The 22,570-nt window shown below is 41.8% G+C and overlaps 1 protein-coding gene across 1 annotated transcript in view; it reads left to right on the top strand.

The window, feature by feature from the left end:
- Positions 1 to 22,570, top strand: part of USH2A (usherin) — a gene marked incomplete at both ends in the record, with an annotated part of 391,806 nt that overhangs the window by 311,646 nt on the left and 57,590 nt on the right. Inside the window, 4 exons of the mRNA XM_081114388.1 lie at positions 6,118 to 6,225; positions 12,050 to 12,233; positions 13,346 to 13,503; positions 20,640 to 20,798. Of these exons, the coding sequence (XP_080970514.1) occupies positions 6,118 to 6,225; positions 12,050 to 12,233; positions 13,346 to 13,503; positions 20,640 to 20,798 (609 nt within the window). The remainder of the gene's footprint in view (positions 1 to 6,117; positions 6,226 to 12,049; positions 12,234 to 13,345; positions 13,504 to 20,639; positions 20,799 to 22,570) is intronic.

The following is a 22,570-nucleotide window of genomic DNA, read 5'->3' on the forward strand; positions in this document are numbered from 1 at the left end:
GGAGGCGTCTGTCCTTGTGGTCGGGGGGGCCGAGCATCCCAGGGGTATGTGTGTGTGACAGATGAGGTCACTCCGAAAGGACATGTTCTCTTGACATATGGTCAGACCCCGCTTACCCACACTAATAGAAGGAGCCACACTGGCAGCAATAAGCCACAACAGCAGATCACTTCAGAAATGATTTCTCTTTGGCTTTGATGTGCATTATGTGTAGGGGTTTTGCATCAGAATTCACTTTTTATTCCCCCCAGACAAACAGAAAGATGCATTTTCATTCCCCAAGGATACACTCGCAGGTAATGGGACGAAGGTAGCCAAGAAAGTCTTGAAAGCGCGAGGGGGGAGGGGAAATCAGCAAGAGGCCAGCATTTATCTACCAAGTCGGTAATTAATACACAGAAGAGTTGACAGTTGTCTGGTTGTGACAACCTGTTATTATTAATTTCAATTAATAAGTGCATTATTTTTATTGTTTATTGTAACAGTTTATAATTAGCTTTGATAGTATAATAACAGCACAGTATAACAGTATCATGTTAGATAATTACTGGTAGTGATTATAATAATAATGAACATGTTGGAGCTTGAATGTCACTTCTGTAGGAGAGAAGGCTTTTCTGAGGTCCCCAGTCTAGCTGTGGCTTCCCTAACACACCACCACATCCCCTGCTTTTCATTTTTGTCATCGACTTATCCCTGCCTGATGTTTTCGTTGGTTTTCTCTTCGTCTTTTTATGTCTCTTCCTGCTGGAACATAAGCTTTAGGAGAGCTTCATCCACCAGGTCTTCCGTTTGGTCCATTTGTGCTGTTTTAGATCGAATCAAAGAACACGTCACTTGGGGGACACAGCCCTAAAGAGAGAGTTCTCTGTTGAAAGAGCAAATGAACCTCATTCAGCAAAACCTGACCAAGTTCACAGCCACCCGGGGGTAGCCCTGGGGGACAGGAATGGTGCTAGGTAGGCATTAGATGACCTAAACCCCGAGATCTATGGAGTGCGAATGCATTTGATCTGCCAGGCAAAATTCAGCACCAGGGACAGCGGACCAACCACTTTGAACACAGACGTGTTTTATATGAGTGACTGTTTTATCGAGGTCACGAATGAACTCAAAATAAGCAAGCGTATTTCACAGTTCATCTCAGAGGTTTGACGAAGAGCTGCCCAGACCCCCTGGGATGAATGCTTTCATTTTCTCATCATTTCCCAAGCCTCAGCATTCCCCGGGTAGCAGTGCAACACTAATGAAGTTGTACCTGTAGTCATCCCGGAGCCTGAAATCTAGGCCCTGCGAAGCGACAGCAGGGGAGCGAGTGCCGTGCCCCAGCCCCATGGTCTCCATGCTTATTTTTAATTACCACCAAGCTTTGGAAACATGATCCCTTAAATGCTTTGTGGGAATAGCGGCGAATGCACTCCTCACGTGCGATCCATAAATTGCTTATAATCCTCTCAAGATGTTAAAAAAAGCATTAAGTAATTGAAGACAGGAAGTCCTCAGTTAATTATTTAGAGGTGTTATCAATGCTCTAAGTAAACGGGCGCGTTTTCTGCTATCTCACTGAGCTGGACTCCGCGGGGATGAGGGAGCAGCGCCATCATCTTCTCATATTCGCTAATGCAAACACCCCGTGGCAGCTTGTCAATAACCGGCCTCTTCATATCCCCGGTTACCAAGCACGGCCGCCGGCCCGGCCCGCACCCAGCGATCGGGATGTCAGCATCGGCATTGTTCTATTCTGGGTTACCTACACTTTAGACAGGGGCCCTCACGTCTGCATGGGGTGGGTGCAGGGGAAGGGGATTAACGAAATAATTAGGGCCACGGAGGACAAAATGAATTAATCATGTCCTCTTTAGCAGCAGACAGGATAAGGGCTTATGTGTCTCTTAACTCCAGGAGAAATGTTTTCTTTAAAAAGTTCATTAAAAGTTGTTCCGCATTGCATTTCACTTAAAGGGGAAGACACGCCAGCACTAAGTTAGCAAGGAGAGGCCTTCCGCCCGCATCCTCTGGGAAGTTCATGAGAGCTCCCTGTGCTGAAAGAGCATGTGCAGTGCTACTTAGAGCAGGGAGGACCTCTGCCCGGACAGACAGATTTCCTGCACATCGCTTTGAGGGGAAAGAGAACATAGTTTGACCATCCATATTACAAAATAGGGACATTCTGTACAATGGGATTTTACATGTGGATAAGTCTGTATGCTTCCATAGAATTTACATTCTGCTATCATCGTGTTTGTTGGACTTCGCTGCCATATCCTTTTCTCTGATTCCTGCTCCTCAGCGAGTAGGTAAAGCTGCTGAAGGAGAGAGACGATAGCTTCCCGTCTGCCCTTGTCTCACCTGGCCAGGATGGGTACCTGTCACACCACTTAACACACAGGAAGTGTTCAAAATCTTTGTTGAGGGAATACATGTTGAGTAGCCAACTGGCATCTGAATGCCTGGGTTTCATCTTTATTAGATATAAAAGTGAGACCATCAAACACATCTCAGGCAGGTTGAACCTTGTAATATGCAAGGCCCAGGGCATAACAAAATGAGGGGTCCCTTGTTTAAAAATCATTAAGCATTTCAAGCCCAGCTGTTGTGGCTCAGTGGTTGAGCATAGACCTGTGAACCAGGAGGTAACGTTTCCAGTTCTTTCTCATCATTGATGTTTCTCTCTCTCTCTCTCTTTCTCTTTCTCCCTTCCTCTCAGAAATTAATAAAAATGTAAAGATAGGCATGGCTGGTATGGCTCAGTGGCTGAACACTGACCCTTAAACCAGGAGGTGCGAAGGCAGGTCATTTATCCACAAGGTGTACAACACTGACGACCACCCGACAAGAACTTTTTGGAGCCTCCCAGGCCTCTCAGCACGTGAATTAATCAGTAACCAATTTGAGAGGCACTGTGGCATTTCATAGTCTTTGGGCTATTTGGTCATTCTTTAGAATGTGACAGCTGTCACTGCAGCATACCTGGATGCGTGCTTTGAAGTAGCGCTGGCTATCCAAAATTATAACAGACAAAATGCCTTTTTCTGGCAGTTTATCTGGAGATTAAACATTAGAAACAAGCTGTTCCTTATAGAGTATGTCAAACGTAACTTCCACGGGCCTGGGTTTTGTTTTCCAAATCATATCTTTATGATCCATAGGCAGACTTTTGTGTGATATTTGAGAGAGATCACCTTCTCTCAAATTGGTCTGTATCCCATTTTTAACACACGTTTACTCTTAAAGTGAACATTACTTGGAAGTGTACTTGTAATGAGCTTGGCTATTTTATGCCTCTTTCCTTTAAAAATAAAGCACATGGTTCCCTGTGGGGAAATTCGTGTAATTTGCAGACACAGTAATCCTCACTGTGATGAAATGTTAAATGCCTGGCTCTTCTCCATGCATTTGCCTTTCTCTTCAACGGCCGTTTCCTACTGTCTTGATTCAGTGCTGAGTGCTTGAGTGATGTTTTCTTTTCTCCTTCTCTTCGACTTCAGGATGAAGTTACAGTCCGAGGGGTTCCTTGGAGATCTCTCTTTATTTCCGTCTTCCCATCCCGATCAATTCATGAGTACCTCTCAGTCGGTGTGCCCTTTTCATTGCCTGTTGCTGATACTTCATATCTCATTTTAAGGGCTACCAATGGAGACTTACTAAAAATGACAGAAAATTCCCGTTGAAATGTGTTGACTTTATTGAGTTGTACAGAGGCACCCATATAAAAGACCGTCTAATTCCTGGAAATCATCTCCGTCTGATGGCAGCGGATACTTTCCTTACGGAGTATCTGAACCAAGCCCGTTAGTCATCCGGTCCTCTCGCAATATGAAAAATGCAGGGCCTAAGAATGGAATGGGGGGAGGTACAGATTCAGATATCCCCTTTTCTCTCCCATTGGTCTGTAGCCCCTATAAGTAAGTCTACACTATCATGCCCTCATAGCCCAAACGTTTTTATGGAGCACTTTTGTATGCTTGTCTTCTTTAAACAATATTTCACAAATAGTGAACATTTACAATGGGCACTGTTAGGAAAAAATTATTTTTAAAAACCTCAAAATACCATCCCTACTCTCAAACTGCTTCCGTTCTAAGTGAGGAGTAAGATATTCAGATGGAACAATGTTTCAAGGGTAAAGACTCCCCTTTTTCAGTGAAGGCAGTACCTGGGGGTCATCATCAGGCAAACTCAGCTTTTGCCCCTGCAGTCTCTGACCTTCCTTCTTGGATGTTTCCTTCCGTTTCTTTCTTGAGCTCTGTGTTTTATCATCGTTCGCATTTTCCCATCAGCTTTTATCAGACATCATGGCTTGGGTGCGACTTGGATCTTTCATCACATTCCCCGTTTGCAAATCAGCTAAATATCAAAATTGTCCAAATCCTCCATCACAACCAGATGGAAGATTGCAGTCAAACAAGTATCTGCATCTTTTCATTAAACTGATAAGGAAACGCGAAGGGCGTTGATGCTGATTCCCGGAGCAGCTCCAGTGACGGCACGTCCTTGCTTCAGCAGAGAACGCAGACGACTGCTCCGATCCTCGGCGAACCAGTTCCTCAGTGGTTTCTTTCCTGTAGCGAGTGCCTGCATTGTGCTGGCCGCTCCTCAGACAGTGCAGTGGTGGGTAAACCAGTGTCCTTGTTCTCTCAGAGCTTATGGGGGGTTGAAGAACACCGAATGAACAGACATATAACAAAACAACAGGTAATGTGGAAGGCTAGGAAGGAAGATAGTAACTTGATAAAAAGTGTTGGGTGTAGAGGGTCAAAATCTTTAAAGATGTAGCATTTGAACAGAAATTTGTGTGAAGTTCGAGTGACACATAGATGTCTCTGGAGGAGGAGTCACCCCATGCAAAGGACACAGTATGTGAAAATGTAGTTCAAAGTTCATGTGAAAGTAGTGCTCATCTGATGCCTGTTATAACTAAGCCCAATTATTTGACGTGCAAACTAAGTCTATTTAAAAAAATTAAGTTTTGGCAACGCTTGAATTTTTCCAAGAATCAAAACAGGAGACATTAGACTCAGTATACTTCTTGTTGAATGCTTCCGCGCCTTAAGGCTGCTTCTGCCAAAAGAAAAAATAAGTGTTGTTGAAGTAACCCATTTCACCTTCTCAACAGTCTTAGGAGCTACATGCTACCAGGTAGATTTCCCATTTTACAGGTCGGTAGGTCAAGGTAAAGAAAAGCCAAATGACTTTCCAAGGTCACCAGCCAGGAAGTGGTGAAGTCTAGCAACTTGGAACTTGTGTAGCAAATGGATTCTCATGTTTTTCTCCCTGGGATCTTCTTATTGAGCTGCTACTGCGCTGTATTAGTCTAAATACAAAAAAAAGTAATAAGCACTCTCCCCTCATCAAATTGTGTTTATGAGTAAAGACAAAACGAGCATTCCCCCAAAAAAACTACAGCAGTAAGTGAGATGCTCAACTATCTCATGGTGAAGAAGTACAAAACTTAAAAAAGGAGGGTTAGTTGGTGTCAATATTAGCTGAATATGGCTCGGGGCTAAAAAGAACGTTGAATCTAATATTCTTTTTTTTAATTATTTTTTCCGCCCCTTTTCATGTAAGAAGCAATTGCCGAAACTGGGATGGTTAGCCCAGAGAAGAGGCGACTCGGGGCATTTGAGAGCTGTCCACAAATATTTGAAGAACTGTCATGTGGAAAAGAAATTAGATTTGTTCTGTATGTCCCTAGGGCTGGAAGTGATCGAAAGAGTTCGCCATAATGCAAGGAAGGACTTTTAAGCAAAACAAGAACTCGGGAGCTCTCTAAGTGTGGGAGTGGCTCCTTGAGAGACAGAGGGCTCCTGCCACCTGGGCAGGGCGGCCTCCCCAATGGCCTGTGGTCCAGGGGAATCAAGAGAAAGGCAGATGGCTGGATTCCATGAATAAATCCCTTCGAAGGCTGAGAATTTCTTATTTCATCAGTGATTAATGAAGTTTCTATTAATACTGAACTGCTTATGAAGCTCCCATCTTCCTTAAAGGGTGTTTTCTGCTCTTAAAAAAAAAAAAAATTGGATACCGTATCAGCAACTCTGCATGTCACTTCTGGTGCTTCGTTGATAATAAATAATCCTCTCCAGATGAACTTGATTGCTTGTTTGCTCTTTCTAGGTCTCCAGCCGTATACCAGCTACAGCTTCACTCTTACAGCTTGTACATCTGCCGGGTGCACTTCAAGTGAGCCTTTTCTAGGTCAGACTCTGCAGGCAGCGCCTCAAGGTAATTAAAAATACCCACGATTTGGTAGGAGACCTTTTCCTGTGGCAGTTTTAAGTAAACTCTCTGAACTCTTTTATAACAAACAAGGAAGACGGCATAAAGCCAGTAGGTAAGAAAGAAAATAAAATTCTGGGTTGGTTTCCATTCTTCGAGTTTGGGTCAACTGTAAGCCTTCCAAGTTAATGCTCACTTTGCATTCTTTAAACCTTTTCGATTTAGTGTTATATAGAAGTTATTATTATTCTAGACTTGGATATGAAATTCCTCCAAAAATCAAAAGTTAGGTATTTCTGGAGTTCCTAGTATAATAAGCACCAGCTGGCATTGACCAAAATATCCACTGCCCTCTAGACCTTGCAAGCAGGTAGAAGTGTACAGGACAGGTACCCAAACCTATAGGAAGAGGGAGAATCCAAAAGGTGATGTTCCGAAAGAACAGGTGACAGAATGCTCAGGTGAAGCTGAGGAGGGAGTGATGACAACCTATCCAGACATGCAGTGACATCTCAGGGAGCAGGTGATGGCTGAGAGGGACCACAAGGAATAAGGATGTTGACAAGTGAACAGTGGAAGGACTGTACAAACATGGCTTGAGGGAATGTAAAGTGGGGCCGTCACTGTAGAAGGCAAATTAACAAAATCTGTCCATTTTGAAATGTTAATTCCCTGTGACATAGCAGTTTTCTCTTAATGATCTATGCCAGAAAATGACTTTTCCACAACTGCACAAGGAGGCCTGTACCAGGGTGTGTATTGAACCGTAATTTGTTTGTCTAATGCAAAATATTAGAAGCAACTTAAATGTGAGTACTGGAGTTTCTAAATAATTTCGGGTATTTCGGATATACTTACATTGTGGAATTGTATGCATCAGGTTAAAAGAATGAGATGAGCCTGGCCAGTGTCGCTTCATCAACCCACAAACTGGTTCGATTCCTGGTCAGGGCAATGCCAGGGTTGTGGGCTTGATCCCCAGTAGGGGGTATGAGGAGGCAGCCAATTGATGTTCCTATCTCATCAATATTTCTATCTCTCCCCCTCTTTCTTTCTCTCTCTCAAATAATCAATGAAATCATTTAAAATATTTTTGAACAAATGAAAAGATCTGCACATATAAAGAAGTTATAGAACTACATTAATATATTGTATTTTAAGTACAAGAAGCACACATATAAAATAATATTTATTTCTATAGATGAATGCATAGGCAAATTCTGGGAGCATACACACCCATCTGATAACAATGGTTACCTGTGGATTGAGGACTGGGGTGGGTGTTATCATTTACTTTTAAGAGAAAAACATGCTCAGAAGCTTGGGCTAGTGATTAACTAATTATTTTTTAAACTTTATTATCTGCCTGTTCTGCACATGGGGAAATCGAGGCATAAATAAATTTCTGAACAGAAGTATGATGTTAACTACCATCATAGAGTCCTGAACCGCCTGTCCATTACTCTGCTAATGAAAGGGATTGTTGTACCTCAGAATATTAGACCTGAACTTCCTACCAGTAAATGGGGAATAAAATGGAAAATTCCACGTAGGGACATATGGCTCCTCACCAGGAATTCACTAATGATGTTTTCTATATAAAGAATGCTTCATGTCAAAAAGCTTAGTGTTCCTTTGAAAGGAAGAAACCAGCAGTGGATTTTTTGGAAAGGTAAACTATCAAATGGATACTCTGATCATAATGGATAATATCTGAAGGATCTACCAGCCACTTTTGGCTGAAACTCAAGCCTGATAAAATAACACGGTCTCTTCCTCCGGTTTACTCATGAAATCCATACATTTAAATTCTTAGAAGATAAGTGTCTATTTTCCCACAAACCCAACAGCATTTCTTTTGAAAGGACTCAGATTTCGTGACTTAAAAATTATAGCTTTCAACAGCGCAGGGGAGTGTGAGCTGAGAAATGCTATCCTTGACTTCCTTTTTCTTTAACTTTATGCACCTTTCCTTGAACACAAATAGCTGTGCAAAGGAGTAATAAACGAAATGGGCTTTCCCGCACAGGAGAAACAATGGATTTAGAATCCATTTTCTGGCTGCATAAGTGCCATTTGTGAATAACTTGTATGTGAAATAAATGTAGTCGGCGTGTTTAACTGGGGAGTTGTAGGGAAACCAATCAGCAGCAGCATTAAGTTCTGTTGTTGTACTATAAAGTGGAAACAAACATATCATCTTAAATTAATAACCCAAACACCATTATAAAATGCCTATTGGTGCGAATTAGACATAGATTGAAGGTCTAACGTTTGAGTGTCCTAAGTGGATATGGAGAGAAATAAAAGAAGCATTTGTTCAGAGCCACCCTCAGCTCCTCTCACTTCTCATTTTCAATCTAAAAAAAAAAAAGAAGAAGAAAAGTGAATGTACATCATGACCTCATTGATCAGTTGGACATAATTCTCTACAATTCTGCCCTCATAGAAAATTCCTTTAGTCAAATAGTGGGGTGAATTTGAATTGCTCCTTTCTTTTTAGAATGGCCCAACACTGAAAATGACACAACATTGGGTAGAATGCCAAATGAACAAATTAACAAATAGTACATAGTCCGGATGTTGCTGCCTCCCTGACATCATCTAATAGAAAACTGGTTCCCCTCACCTTCTTCCGGGGGGGGGGGGGTGGCGGGGAGAAGCCAATCCACAACAAATATTGGGATTTTTCTATCAGAATGAAGATGTTTAGGGGCATGAGAGTGGGTAACATTACATGGCACTCAAGATGAATTTCAAAGGAATCCAGTAGACATCTTCCTTTTTTGGTGTTTACGATGTCAAGACACCCACCAAGTCTTCCTTCTGTAATTTCGCTCTTGTCCTCTCAGCTAGCTTACTCACTCAAGTCAGTTACCCTCGTGCCCATGTATTCTTCCCTTGAGCTGCTTTATCTCAGCCCTTCTGTTATGTAGAATAGGTTTTCTGCTGCCACCTGAGACTCAGGCTCAGAGAGGGACAGATTCTCCATCTGGGACTCATTAAGACTTCTCACCAAAGGTGGTCTCACTCTCTCAATGATTGCTTGCAGCTGCCAAGGTAACACTGTCTCCATATCATTATAGAAATAAAAATATAGCCCTTGGTCTTTCATATTTCAGGTTCCTCTTATAAACCAAACCAGTGGACACAGGGTTGTGGCCAACATGAGCAGAGCTTGTACAAATATGAAACTCAGCTCTTACCTAGAACATGACGCAAACCCAAAATGTGGCTTCATTTTATTTCATTAACTACTCCATATCCACAGGCTGTCTTGATTGGGTTAAACTGGAAGCTAAGAAATACTATTTTTTATATCTTGCTGATTTTTAGTACATCCCTTCAAGGTGACTAAGAGTTGACTGTGGGAAGAAGATTATGAATGAACTTTTGTACTTTCTCTTAAATCAACGAATTAATACATATCATGTAAAAGTCAGAACTCGAATTAGTTGGTTGAGTCATCTGGCTGCCGTTGGCAGAGAAACTCAGAAAAAAGAACATACACTGTGATTTGTGGATTTGTCCAAGTATCTAACGTAGAGCAAGCTTTCAGAACAAAATGAACTACTTTCTCCTCAGGAACAAATTGTTCCTTAGACAATCAGTAAGTCTGAGCCATTTTGAAATCACTCTAAATAAATTGCATTTGAATTTCCTGAAAATTTTTCTTTAAAAGTTTCACCATCTTACCTGTAACTGAGTAACTTACACAGGAGATACAATCAAGCAAAAACTACTCATTAAAGGAACCTAATATTGAACTGGGTTTTTAAAAGCTGAAGAAGAGGGTGACAGTGTCCCTTAGAACATACGTAGGTGACAACATGAAGTTGTGGGATTGAGCTTTCTCGTCATGAGGTTCTCTACCAGTATGTTTATACGTCCATAAGAGTACTTGGATGTTTGACCTGGAATGACAGTTCTTTGTGCACATATTTTACCCTTTAAACAGAATGGTAGTCTCCTTAAAGGAATGAGACACGTCTTAGTCGTCCCTGTAATTGCTGGAACTGCCTGGAGCGCTTAGCATAGTAATTTACAGGAGAGCTATTTCTAACAAATGTATTCATTCAGCATTCATTAGGCATTGTGCTATCTACAAAGACTGATATATAACACAGGGAAGACCCATAGAGCAAACTGTACTGACACAGTAGAAAGAAGTAAACTGTATGATTGTAACAACATGAAGATAATGATAACATCAAAGAAAGAAGAGGAATATGATGCTAGGGGTGTTCAGAGGGAGATAGAAATGGGCATATGATAGAGAGGAACTAGGCTGGGATCATTTTATAGGATTAAAGTTAGAGTTAGGGAAGGGGGTTAATTAAGACCTCCCTGACAAGGGAATATTTACACACATTGTTGAACTGTGAAGTTCAAATGCAAAAATATCACGGTGTCATGAGCAAAGTGTTCCAGGCAGAGGGAATGGAAGTGCAGAAGCCCAGAGGTGGGAAAGAACTGGAAATATCTGAGGATAAAGGAGTCTTTTGTGGATGGAGAGAAGAGTGCCTGGTAGGCCAGAGCCAGAAAAATGTAGGGCCACCCAGGCTAGCATAAGGAGTTGAAATTATGTGAATCATTTTAAAAGGGTTATATATTTTATAAAGATTGCATTGGCCTGCCTGGCATGGCTCAGTGGTTGAGTGTTGACCTATGAACCAGGAGGTCACGGTTCGACTCCCAGTCAGGCCACATGCCTTGCTTGTGGGCTCGATCCCCAGTGGGGTTGTGCAGGAGGCAGCTGATCATTGATTCTCTCTCATCATTGATATTTTTATCTATCTCCTTCCTTTACTCTTGAAATCAATAAAAATCTATTTTTTAAAATGATTGCATTGGCATGCATATATATATATATATACACACACACACGCACATATATTTACATATATGTATATATATGCCTATAGAGAGAGAGAGGGAGAATGCACTTTTATAAATATTAAAATGAAATGTGGCAGTAAAAATACAGAGAACGATATGCATTCAGGGTAGATAACCTGCAAGACTTTATAATAGATTGCATTTGAGGGTGGGAAAAGTGAAAGCCTCTAGAATAAATTTTTTGGCCCAATAGACGGACAACATCGGGAAATGAGCAGATTGTAGACAGGAAAAGCCAGAGTTCCGTTTTGGATGTTTGAAGTTTTCTATGTGTAATTAGTCATCCAAATGGAGGTGTCAAGTAGACAGTTAGATTCATGAGACTGAAGCTGGGGAGAGAGTTTCAGCCTCGTGATTGGCACTTGGGCGTGTTCAGCATGCAGATGATCCAGAAAATGGAGACTGCGTGGAGATCACGTAGAAAGTGAGTGTGGGAAAGAGAAGAGGAAGGGAGGGAAGAGGAAAGACGATGACCTAGGTCTCTGAGGACTGAGCCACTTTGAGGTTCAGTAGGGGAGACGGAGCCTGTGGGGCTGGAGGGAGTGGCCGAGAGAAAGGAGGAAAAGAAACAGGACATGGCATCAGAGAGGCAAAGAGAAAGTAGGCTTATTTGGTGACGTGGGTAATTCAGGTAAATACTAGGTTATGTTGCTTTCACATATTCCCTCAGGTCTTGATTACATTCAGAGTAACAGCCACGTCAGAGAAGTTTCCCATCCCTACTCGGATGACATTCACTTCTTAAGGGCAATTCAAAAATACAATAAAGCCATATATATATATTATGTATTTCACCTCCAAAGTAAAAATATCTTCTCATTTGCCATGAGATTTGTTTTATCAACAGATAAGCGCATCCGAGTATGCTATGACATTGATGAGATGTGTATTGTATCCTAACACTGAAGCCTCATTGTGTTATTTTTGCCAGGCGTGTGGGCGACACCTCGACACATTATCATCAATTCTGCAGCCGTGGAATTACACTGGGGGCCGCCGGAAAGGCCCAACGGCCTCATTTCTCGGTATCAGCTGATTCGTAATGGGACCTCCGTTTTCCTGGGGGGCAGCGAGGACCAGCATTTCACTGATCAAAACCTGGCGCCCAACCGCAGGTAAACTAAGAGAAGACTTTACCAATCAAACAGAGTTTCAGATTTTTCAGGGTTGAAAAGAGTGTATCTCCCACTGAAACAATATTCAATTAGTTAATCTCCTCATTCATTCGCCATTGAATAGCTGATGAGATTATTGAATCCATTTCAGATGTCAATGATCCAAGAGCTGGCTCATTATGTTAGTCTTCAGGATACACAAAATTCCTTAAAAATCTTCTAGATGACTTGAAAGCATGAGAATTTTTAAGTAGATAAAAAACACAAAGTATTAAACTTTAAAAATTATCATATCTTCAAATTATGCATTCCTGAACTAGCACTAAAAGAAATTTAAAGAGTTTTGTTTTAGGTCAACTACCTTTTCTTCTGATCAATGTTTTCTCTACTTGCTACACTCTCTATAGACCTGGGTGGTTTTAGGGGGGAAATCCACTATTTGCAATTCATTTCTCAGCAGAGACAAGATATATTTTAGATCAACAGATGTTCTATTGCAGAGAATAAAGATCAATTTAGTTTTATTGTAGAGAATGGCAGATCAATTTAGAAACATCTTCCTCTAAACATATTTCCCTGAACTCTAGCCCATTTAAAAATAGGGAAGATTAATTGGAATCCTCCACAGTGTACTAGCACACTCCAAGGTGCTCCTGAAATCTTAAAGAAAAGCCATGGATTGCTAGAGGGTTAAAAATAAAGTGGCTCAGTGGTTAAGTGTCAACCTATGAACGAGGAGGACACAGTTCCATTCCAGGTCAGGGCACATGCCCAGGTTGCAGGCTTGATCCCCAGTGTGGGACGTGCAGGAAGCAGCCAATCGATGATTCTCATCACTGATGTTTCTATTTCTCTCTCCCTCTCCCTTCCTCTCTGAAATCAATAAAAATATATTATTTAAAATAAAGTGGGGAGGGACAGAAATAGTGATTACCTGCAGGCAGTCCTGCCCGTGCTAGACAAACTACCTAGTCTGTAGCACCGTTTCTAAACGGGACAAGGAGTTTGCAGGTTGCCACAAATTTAGGACTAAGCCGTGGGTAGAAAAACCAGGAACCCTTGTTCAGTCCTCTCGTACTTTGCCTTACAGCATGTTTTATTTTCTGATTTAGATACATTTACAAGTTGGAAGCCACAACTGGAGGCGGCAGTAGTTTTAGTGACGAGTACCTTGTACAAACACCTCTCCTGACACCAGAAGAAATCCATGCTCCATACAATATCACTGTGATTGGGCCTTACTCCGTATTTGTAGCCTGGACCCCACCAGGTAAATAAATTGTGTGTGTGTGTGTGTGTGTGTGTGTGTGTGTGTGTGTGAGAGAGAGAGAGAGAGAGAGAGAGAGAGAGAGAGAGAGAGAGAAACATTTTAGAGGACATTAATTGCAAGTAAGGATTTTATGTATGTGAATTTAGGAAATCATGTTTCCTGAATAATATAAACAAAATAATCCAAGCCGTACTTTTGCAGCTATGCATGTATAAGTTACATATGCATGCCTACATATAGCTAGATAGAGAGATATATAGATACCCAGATATATGTTATTCTATCAAAGCAATACTTTATTTCAAGTACCAGAGCCTAAAAATGTATATCACACGTATATCACTGCACTGATTTCTAGTTTCTCGGAATAGTAGCGCTGGCTTGCGACCTTCGGGACCTTCGGCATATTGCTCCTTGGCATTTTGATAATTCAATCGTGTTTTCATGCCACAGAGTAAAATGAGGCCGAACAGAGCCCTTCTGGCACCAGATCCACCCTATTGACTGGCTGGTTCTCAGACTCAGACCAGGGTCCTCTACCAACCAGACTCTCAGAGAGCCATGTGACCAGGGAGGTCCCTGGCTCACCACGTCACCTGCGCTTTTAACATTATCACACGCATAAGTGGCCATTGATCATCTGAAGACTTCCCACTTAGTAAGGATTTGGAAACCTCTTTCTTTTAAGACACTCAAGTGGCAGAGGGGGGTGGTGGATGAGAAAACGAGGATTCAGATCCCAGCAATACCACCTATTAGCTGACCTCAAACAGCCATTTGTTCTCTCTCAGTCTGTCACCCCATCTGTAAAATGGAGAAAATGGCAGTTCCTGCATGTATAGAGTCGTTATAAAGACTGAATGAGGTAATATATATAATTCACATTATCTGGTTTGAAATATTCTAGTTAGTGACAGTGATTTTCAAATAATTATTTTTGCCTTTGCTTACTCACTTTTTAAAAATGTATTTGCTCCAACATTTGCTAGGTCCCAAGGCCCCTATCATGACTATAAAACAGCAGGAGTGGGTTAGTCCATTTTTAAGATTTCTTTCGTATTTCCCCGTATTTTGCCATTTTTTGTTTGAGTTCAACATCCTACATCTGCGTTTAATGAAAAATGTTTCCATTTAGAAAGGGATCATTGTGACATATAATACATCTTTTGCTTCTTTAATAGAATCTTAACTCTTGTCTACCACAAGCTTTGCAGAAATTGCTCATTCCAACCCAGCCCTGGAGCTATTGCAGAAAAGGTTTACACACTAACTCTGCCCATGTAACCAATGGTTAATAAATCTATAATATCCAGACCTGTCAATCTTTTAGTTTCAGATGCACAAAATCCATTACAGAAACCCTGTAATATATGGAAAGATTAAAATCTTAAATTACACTCTTTTCCCAGTGCCTAGAAGGATTTCGAACTCAGTAAACAGGCAGGTGATTTTGACTCGTGTATAATCTGCGGTTGATTTTATTGGGAAGTACCTCATGCTGTGTTTTGATTGGGATAATAAAAATATTTTTCTGTTCCTGGATTGTCACAAATATATATTTTAAGCAGGAAGAAAACAACCCTGTAATGACTGGGAGCTGTTTATTTGCTCACAATCAGGAGCTCTCTGGGTATAGATCAGAGCCCCCTGCCATTACAAGATATTACATCATAGGCAGAGCTGAGAGATGGGCACAGCCATCCCTACCTGCAGTTACTCAGCCTGAATGAGCATAAGAATCACCTGGAAATACTGAGCACGAATCTCCTGGAGAGCCCAATTGGCATGGCTCAGTGGTTGAGCATTGACCTATGAGTCAGGAGGTCACGGTTCGATTCCCGGTCAAGAGCACATGCCCGGGTCGTGGGCTCGATCCCCAGTAGGGAGTGTGTAGGAGGCAGCCAGTCAGTGATTCTCTCTCATCGTTGATGTTTCTATCTCTACTTCTCCTTTCTTCTCTGAAATCAATAAAAATAGTTTTTAAAAGAAGTTCTTAGATGGAATCGAGGAAGCTAAACCTTTCTTAAAGGTCCCACAAGATTAGGGACTATGAATCACCCACACCCAGTAAAACTAATTCTCTGAAAACACAAATCAAACCAGTGTCCTTTGAATGCCCAAAGTGAAAATAGTGGGAAAATTAACTGGGTGGGTTTTTTTTACGTGTATTTTGGTTTTGGGTCTGTATGGACTGAGGGACCTCACACATGCTCAGAGAACAAAGTCAAAGTGGTGGGTTGGCTATAGAGAAATACCTAGGCCGTTAAGTGGGTTTTCAGTTTACAAATATCTTGATATTTCTTTCTGTGAAAAATAGATGAAATGCCTGCTCTGCATTGCTGTTCTCTGAAGTCAGCGAGACAGCATGGCAAAACATCTAATAGGCACTGGGTCCATGCTGGCCATTAATTACTATTCAAATCTATAGATGATGTAGACCAGGTTGGTTTATTCCCAAGCATGTCCTCCCACCTCTCACCAGCTCTGAACCTTGGGGTCAGGACTCGCACATTGATATGAAACAGACCAGAGGACCCATGCTACCTTAGTGGGTGAAAATGTATAGAAAATGAGGAAGCAGATTGCTTCATGGTACACAAATGGTTTGCTCAGAATAATGGAGACAGATCTCCCTGCTGTTTGAGAATCTAAACATGCAAAATTATTTAAGCTCTGGATGTAGTGATGAGCCCTTCTCATTTATCAAGGTGATGACTATATTTTGAACTCTGCTAGCCCTAATCATGTTCTAATTAACAATGTCATCGCATGTAGCAGGCACTTTTTCTCCCTAAAGATGGTGAGTTATTTAGGCTTAACGCATAGTGTCAGAATACTTGTGCTTTTCCTTCCACATGTATCGCTGAGTCCATTAAAGAAAAGAATTGGCAACAGTTCTTCCACTGAGAAATTTCAATTAGTATTGCTTAGGAATATAAATGTTTTTTATTAATCAAGATTTGATTAAAGGGTAGCTAGCCACAGTGTGGCCTTTCTATAGACACCGTACCACTTGGCGTTCTCCGTGGTCGGCAAACTGCGGCTCTTTGGCCCCTTGAGTGTGGCTCTTCCTAAGCCTTAGGAGTACCCTAATTAAATTAATAACAGTGTACCTACCTATATAGTTGAAGTTTAAAAAATTTGGCTCTCAAAAGAAATTTCAATCGTACTGTTGATATTTGGCTCTGTTGACTAATGAGTTTGCTGACCACTGTGTTAGATCATCGGCTGCAGTGTACTAGGTATTAGATCAGATACTGTCCACTTAAAGGGAAAATGGGCATTCAGATTTCTAAGAATCCATGTTGCATTAAATGGGATGGTTCAACATTGGCAAGTGTTTCACTTTTCTTATCACCAAGTGACCGTGAGTTTCAGGAGAAATGTAGAACTTATATTAATGATTTTTGGTTTATTTGCATAGTTTATTAGAACACTTAAGTTCTCTTTTAGCAAATTCCAATTATAGAACACAGTGTTTTCAAATATAGTGACCATGTTATACATTAGATCCTCAGACCTTATTCATCTTATAATTGAGGGATTGCACCCTTCCATTTGTGTTTCTTTTTTCGAAAAATGTTTCTCCATGTCCTTTATCCATTTTTTAAATTGGATTATTTTTATTTGTTTGTTTGCTTGCTTTTGTTGTTGCTGTTTTTGCTATTGAGTTGTATGAGTTCCTTGTATACTTGGATATTTAACCCTTTATCATATAAGTAGCTTATATGTATTTTCTCCTATTTCATAGTCTGCCTTTTCATTTTGTTGGTGGTTTCCTTTACTGTACAGAAGCTTTTTAGTTTGCTGTAGTCCCACTTGTTTACTTTGCTTTTGTTGCCTTTGCTTTGGGTGTTTAACTAAATGTATCTTACTTTATTGAGTGCTAATGTGTACTGGGCATTTTTGTACGAGATTAACACATATTTCAGTTAATGCTCAGTGCATCTTGTAGTGGCCTATGCCCTTCCCTACATTACTAATGAGGAAAGTCAGTGTAGATGTGATGAGCTATTTTTCTTGGTTGGTGACATCAGTGTCAGAGCTGAATCACAGTGAGTCTGACTCCAAATTCTGTGGTCACAGCCACTGTGCTATATTTTCTCACTATTTTTCAGTGTAAACAGTGCGGGGAGTAAATGATTCTTTCTGCATTCTACTCTGGTAAGGATCAAAAGCTCACAAACTTTGCTGTAGGTATCGCACATATGAATGAGGGCAAAGTAGCTCAACGGTAGTTCACCAGCAGCCCAGCAGGGTCACTGCGCCTGCAGCTTCATCTTCATGGATGCAGTTCATTTGCCTTTGGATGGATTAATTCATCCGTTCATTGTCACTGACATGAGAATCTTTCCTGAGCCCCACCCACGGGGAAGGCGTGATTCTGGACACTGTGAGGGTTATAGAGAATGAGACGTTGTCCCTCCTGCCAGGAACGCTGCCATGTAATAGGACAGAGTGCATAAGGTGACAACGATCATTCTAACTATGGATGTGTGTCTCACTTTCACACCCCCAAAAGGACATAGCCACGCTATTTCTACCTGGGCCAAGGAGAATTTAGGCTGATTTCTTAAAAGCAGTATGTTAAGTGCAACTGACGTTTTGAAGCGAATGAGGCTATCAAGCTGAATTAATAGTTTCCCTGTTAGAATTGTTCCTGCTCCAGCTCCTAAAAAAATATATATATTTTTTAAAAATTGATTGACTCGTCCCATTGTAAAGTACGCACCTGCTGTGAAATGAAACCACAGAGAGAGAGAAAAGTGGAATAATTTAACTTTTGTATTTGTAAAGGTAATCAGGGTTTTTCTGATTACATCTTAACTTCATAAATGTTAAATAACCTATCAGCATCTAGTTGTTGTAAATTATGAAAGGGGGCTCTGCAAGGAATATTAAGCACCGGGCCCCTTGTTCTTTAGCGAGCGGGGAAATGGGCTGCGGCAGCCTGTCACCGGGCGATGGGCAGCTTTGACACGGAATAACACAGCTGCCATTTGCGCTTAGGGGAAATTGGCTCACTCAGGTTTCCACTGCTCCTCCCGGTCTGACATAAATGTAGGAACTCGGGGGGCCAACCCGGTCTCGGGGCTTCCCAGCTGACTCTCGCAAACATGCCCACTTCATCCCAGTTAGCCAGCGGAATACCAGGGGACCGGGCCAGCTCAGACTCCTTGCAGATGGCACGGGCTTGGCGGGGACACAGGGGGCTGTCATGTCACCGTCCTGGAGGTTGTGACAGGGGAGGGGCTTCGTTCCTGCACGCGTGTCAGTGTTTGACAGGCTCGCAGCGTCCAGGGGCATTTTCTGCCTCCGCCCCTCCTCGGTGGACGCGAAGGACATTTGCTTTTGATTAGCCAAGACGTGAAAAGTGTCTTTGCAGGTTCATGCTTTGGCTAGCCATGTTTAAACCTAGATCAGGACCGTGTCTCGCCCGGCCAGTGGTGCTCAGTGGGTTCGGCATCATCAAGTACACCAGGAGGTCACTGGTTAGATTCCCTGCCCTGGTTGCAGGCTCGATCCCCAGTAGTGGGTGAGCAGGAAGCTTTACATGTAAAATGTAAAAGCGCCCTAGCCAGTTTGGCTCAGTGGATAGAGCGATGGCCTGTGAACCGAAGGGTCCCAGGTTCGATTCCGGTCAAGGGCACGTGCTGCAGTTGCAGGCTCCTCCCTGGAGGCAACCAGTCGATGTGTTTCTCTCTCATTGATGTTCCTCTCTGTCTTTCCCTCTCTCTTCCACTCTCTCTAAAATCAATGGGAAGATACCCTCGGGTGAGGGTTAAAATGTAAAAGGTGGTTTAACAAGGAGGTTCTGCATTTAAAGTGAAAATTCTCCGTCTCCGTGCAGCCCAGTCCAGCACTTTTCCAAAGGAAGCAAGTGACCAGTCCTTGGCCTGTGATCAGTGTTTCCTTCAGAGACTCCTATTTTTATCTGTTTCACAAATCCCCTCGCAGCTCTGGTTTGTAGCAGCTCTTGTGCCGCTTGCGTACTGAGGCTATAGCTGCCAGAAGCAAAACCACATTGCGTTCTTCAGACCCCATCTCGTGGGTTGAGCCCTGTGCTGTAGATTTCATTGTTTCTACAACAACGTTAAACTTAGGTACTACAAAGGTAAATCATTAAACCCATAAACGTTATGATTGTCAGATCAGTGAAAAAACTTCATGGGAAAACTTACCCTGTTCCTCATTCACGGCCCATTCCTCCCCTTAAGCCAGTGTGTATGTTGAGCGTGACCAAATAAAGCTTACAGACATTCAGTCAGATGACTGCATTGTGAAGAGGCTCACATGACAAGACCTCCTTTCGTTGGGATGTATTGTGAAAAATGACAGTTTTCAAACCCAAATTTCATATGTATTCAGACCCGTAAGTCTCACTGACAGAGTGGACTGTCCTGACTCCATAATTAATGCACTGGGGATTCTCTAGGTAGGCTCTGATTTGGATACTTTATGGGCTGTTATGTCAAAGATCCGTGTCAGACTGGATGCGTACACAATGCCTACAGAAAAATTATTGTCACAAGCGAAACTGGTGGGGAGATATATATATATGCCTTAAGAGTAAGCCTAGGAAAGCCTATGACACCATTTCTAATTGCCTTGTACTTTTTAAGAGGTGAAATGTGCTTTGCATTTATTTGCCTGTAGAGTATCTCTCTGAAAAGAACTATTATACTTCATTTGTTTTTTTAAATGGTGATGCTCATTTCTCACTTTGGAATATGCATTCCAGTATTTCCCAGTTTATGTCGCATGCCGTTATTAATTGCTATATTAAGCAATAATATGCCTTTATGTTATAAAAGTTTAAATATATGTTGTTCTTTTTTAAAAAATATATTCTATTGATTTTTTACAGAGAGGAAGGGAGAGAGATAGAGTTAGAAACATCGATGAGAGAGAAACATCGACCAGCTGCCTCCTGCACATCTCCCACTGGGGATATGCCCGCAACCCAGGTACATGCCCTTGACCGGAATCGAACCTGGGACCTTTCAGTCCACAGACCAACACTCTATCCACTGAGCCAAACCGGTTTCGGCAATGTTGTTCTTAAGAGATAGACATTTGTTGACCATTCTGTGCAGCGTACACATGTTTTTTTTTCTATCTCTCTCTCTCTCAAGGGATACTGATCCCCCAGATGCCCGTGGAGTACAGTGTCCTACTCGGTGCTGGCAGCGTGGCACCCGTCACCTCCGCTGTGGGTCAGCGTCAGTCCGTCCTGCTGGGAAATTTGGCTCCATTTACACTGTATGAGATAAGGATACAAGCGTGTCAAAATGGTGAATGTCTTTCAGACACTTGTTCTCGGCTATTATAAAAAAAAAAAAAAGATTTTATGTATTTAAAAAAAAGAAGGGATAGATTCTCAATTCAAATACAAAGGCTAACATTTCATTTCTCATTTGTCCTGAGCTATTTACCCAGAAAAATCAGCGCCTGGTATTGAGTGGAGCATTATGCATTTCTGCACATTAAATCATGAATATTTAAATATAGAATTAAAAGAGTGGTTTTGCAAAGTCTTGTTTTATCAGGCCCTTGAAAGGAAAAACACCTGCACCGCACAGGGGGGTCGCTGGTAGTTATAAGACAAGTCGGGTGTTACAAAAATCGCATGGGCAATGTGGTCACCTTGGTTCTGTTTGAATTTTATTCGGGAGGGCTGGTGGGAAAGGGGGCATTATTTAGAAGTTGAGTTACACTCAAATGAATCGGAGATATTTTAAGGACCTTCCCTGACCCCTATCTTATGTACATAACCTGTCACCTTGAGTTGTGTGGCTTAGACTAGTGGTCAGTGAAGTCATCTGCCTCTCTCACTCTTAAATGTTCTATATTATATAACACCCAATTGCTAAGAAAAGGAAAAATGTAACTCATGTTGGTGTACTTCATCTTAGGTTAAAGAAATGTTGAATATAAGACTGTGCTGCATGTCCCATAGGAACTTCTGGGATTCTTTGTTTGTTTGTTTTAAATATATTTTATTGATTTCAAAGAGGAAGGGAGAGGGATAGAGAGAGAGAAGCATCAATGATGAGAGAGACTCATTGATTGGCTGCCTCTTGCACAACCAGGGCATGTGCCGTTGACCAGAATCGAACCCAGAACCCTTCAGTCCCAAGGCCAATGCTCTGTCACTGAGCCAAACAGGTTAGGGCGGAACTTCTGTTTTTGGGTTTTGTTTTCATTTTTGTTTTGTCTTGTTTTTTAATTCACTGCAGTGACTTTGGTTAATACGATCATATGTTTCAGGTGTACAGTTCTATGACACATCACCTGTATATGGCATTGTGTGCTCCCCACCCCAAGTCAAGTCTCCTTCCATCACCAGTTATTCCCCCTTCACCCTCTTCTACTTCCCCCACCCTCTTTCCCTCTGGTAATCACCAGACTGTTGTCTGTGTCTCTGAGTTTTTCTTTGCTTAATCCCTTCCCCTTTTGCATTCAGCCCCAGCCCCCTCGCCTCTGGCAGCTGGCAGCCTGTTGTCTGTGCCTGTGAGTCTGTTTCTATTTTGTTAGTTTATTTTGTTCGTCAGGTGAGTACTAGTTCCCACAGAGTTGGTTAGGACGAGGGGGTCAGTGATTTTGCTCTCCTTTCATTCTGAAAGTGACTCAGTTTGCCCACTTCTCTGTGCAGACCAGACCAAGGTCTTTCGGTTTGAAGGGCATTGCTGTCCCCGATGTGGTCTTCAGCAAATCAACATGGAAATAGCTTTTCATTAATGTTCCCTTGATTTACATGTAAAATCAACTTCTCCTCTCTGGGTCCCTCCATCTAGGCTATGAAGAACCAATATCCTTCAAGTTAATTGTTTGATTCCTGTGTGTTGAGAGATGGTCATTCTTTTAAAATACTGGCAAAAAATGATTAAGAGCATAGAAGATGTGTAGGTCACAACTTAAGAAATTAAGCATAAGAAAGAAAAAAAATTAAACACATTATCGCTTTGTGGCTAGGACTATGATGAACTAGAGCAGCGGTTCTCAACCTGTGGGTCGCGACCCCTTTAGGGGTCGAACGACCCTTTCACAGGGGTCGCCTATGACC

The sequence above is a fragment of the Myotis nattereri genome, assembly GCF_964212035.1.
Source record: "Myotis nattereri genome assembly, chromosome: 20".
Taxonomy (NCBI): domain Eukaryota; kingdom Metazoa; phylum Chordata; class Mammalia; order Chiroptera; family Vespertilionidae; genus Myotis; species Myotis nattereri.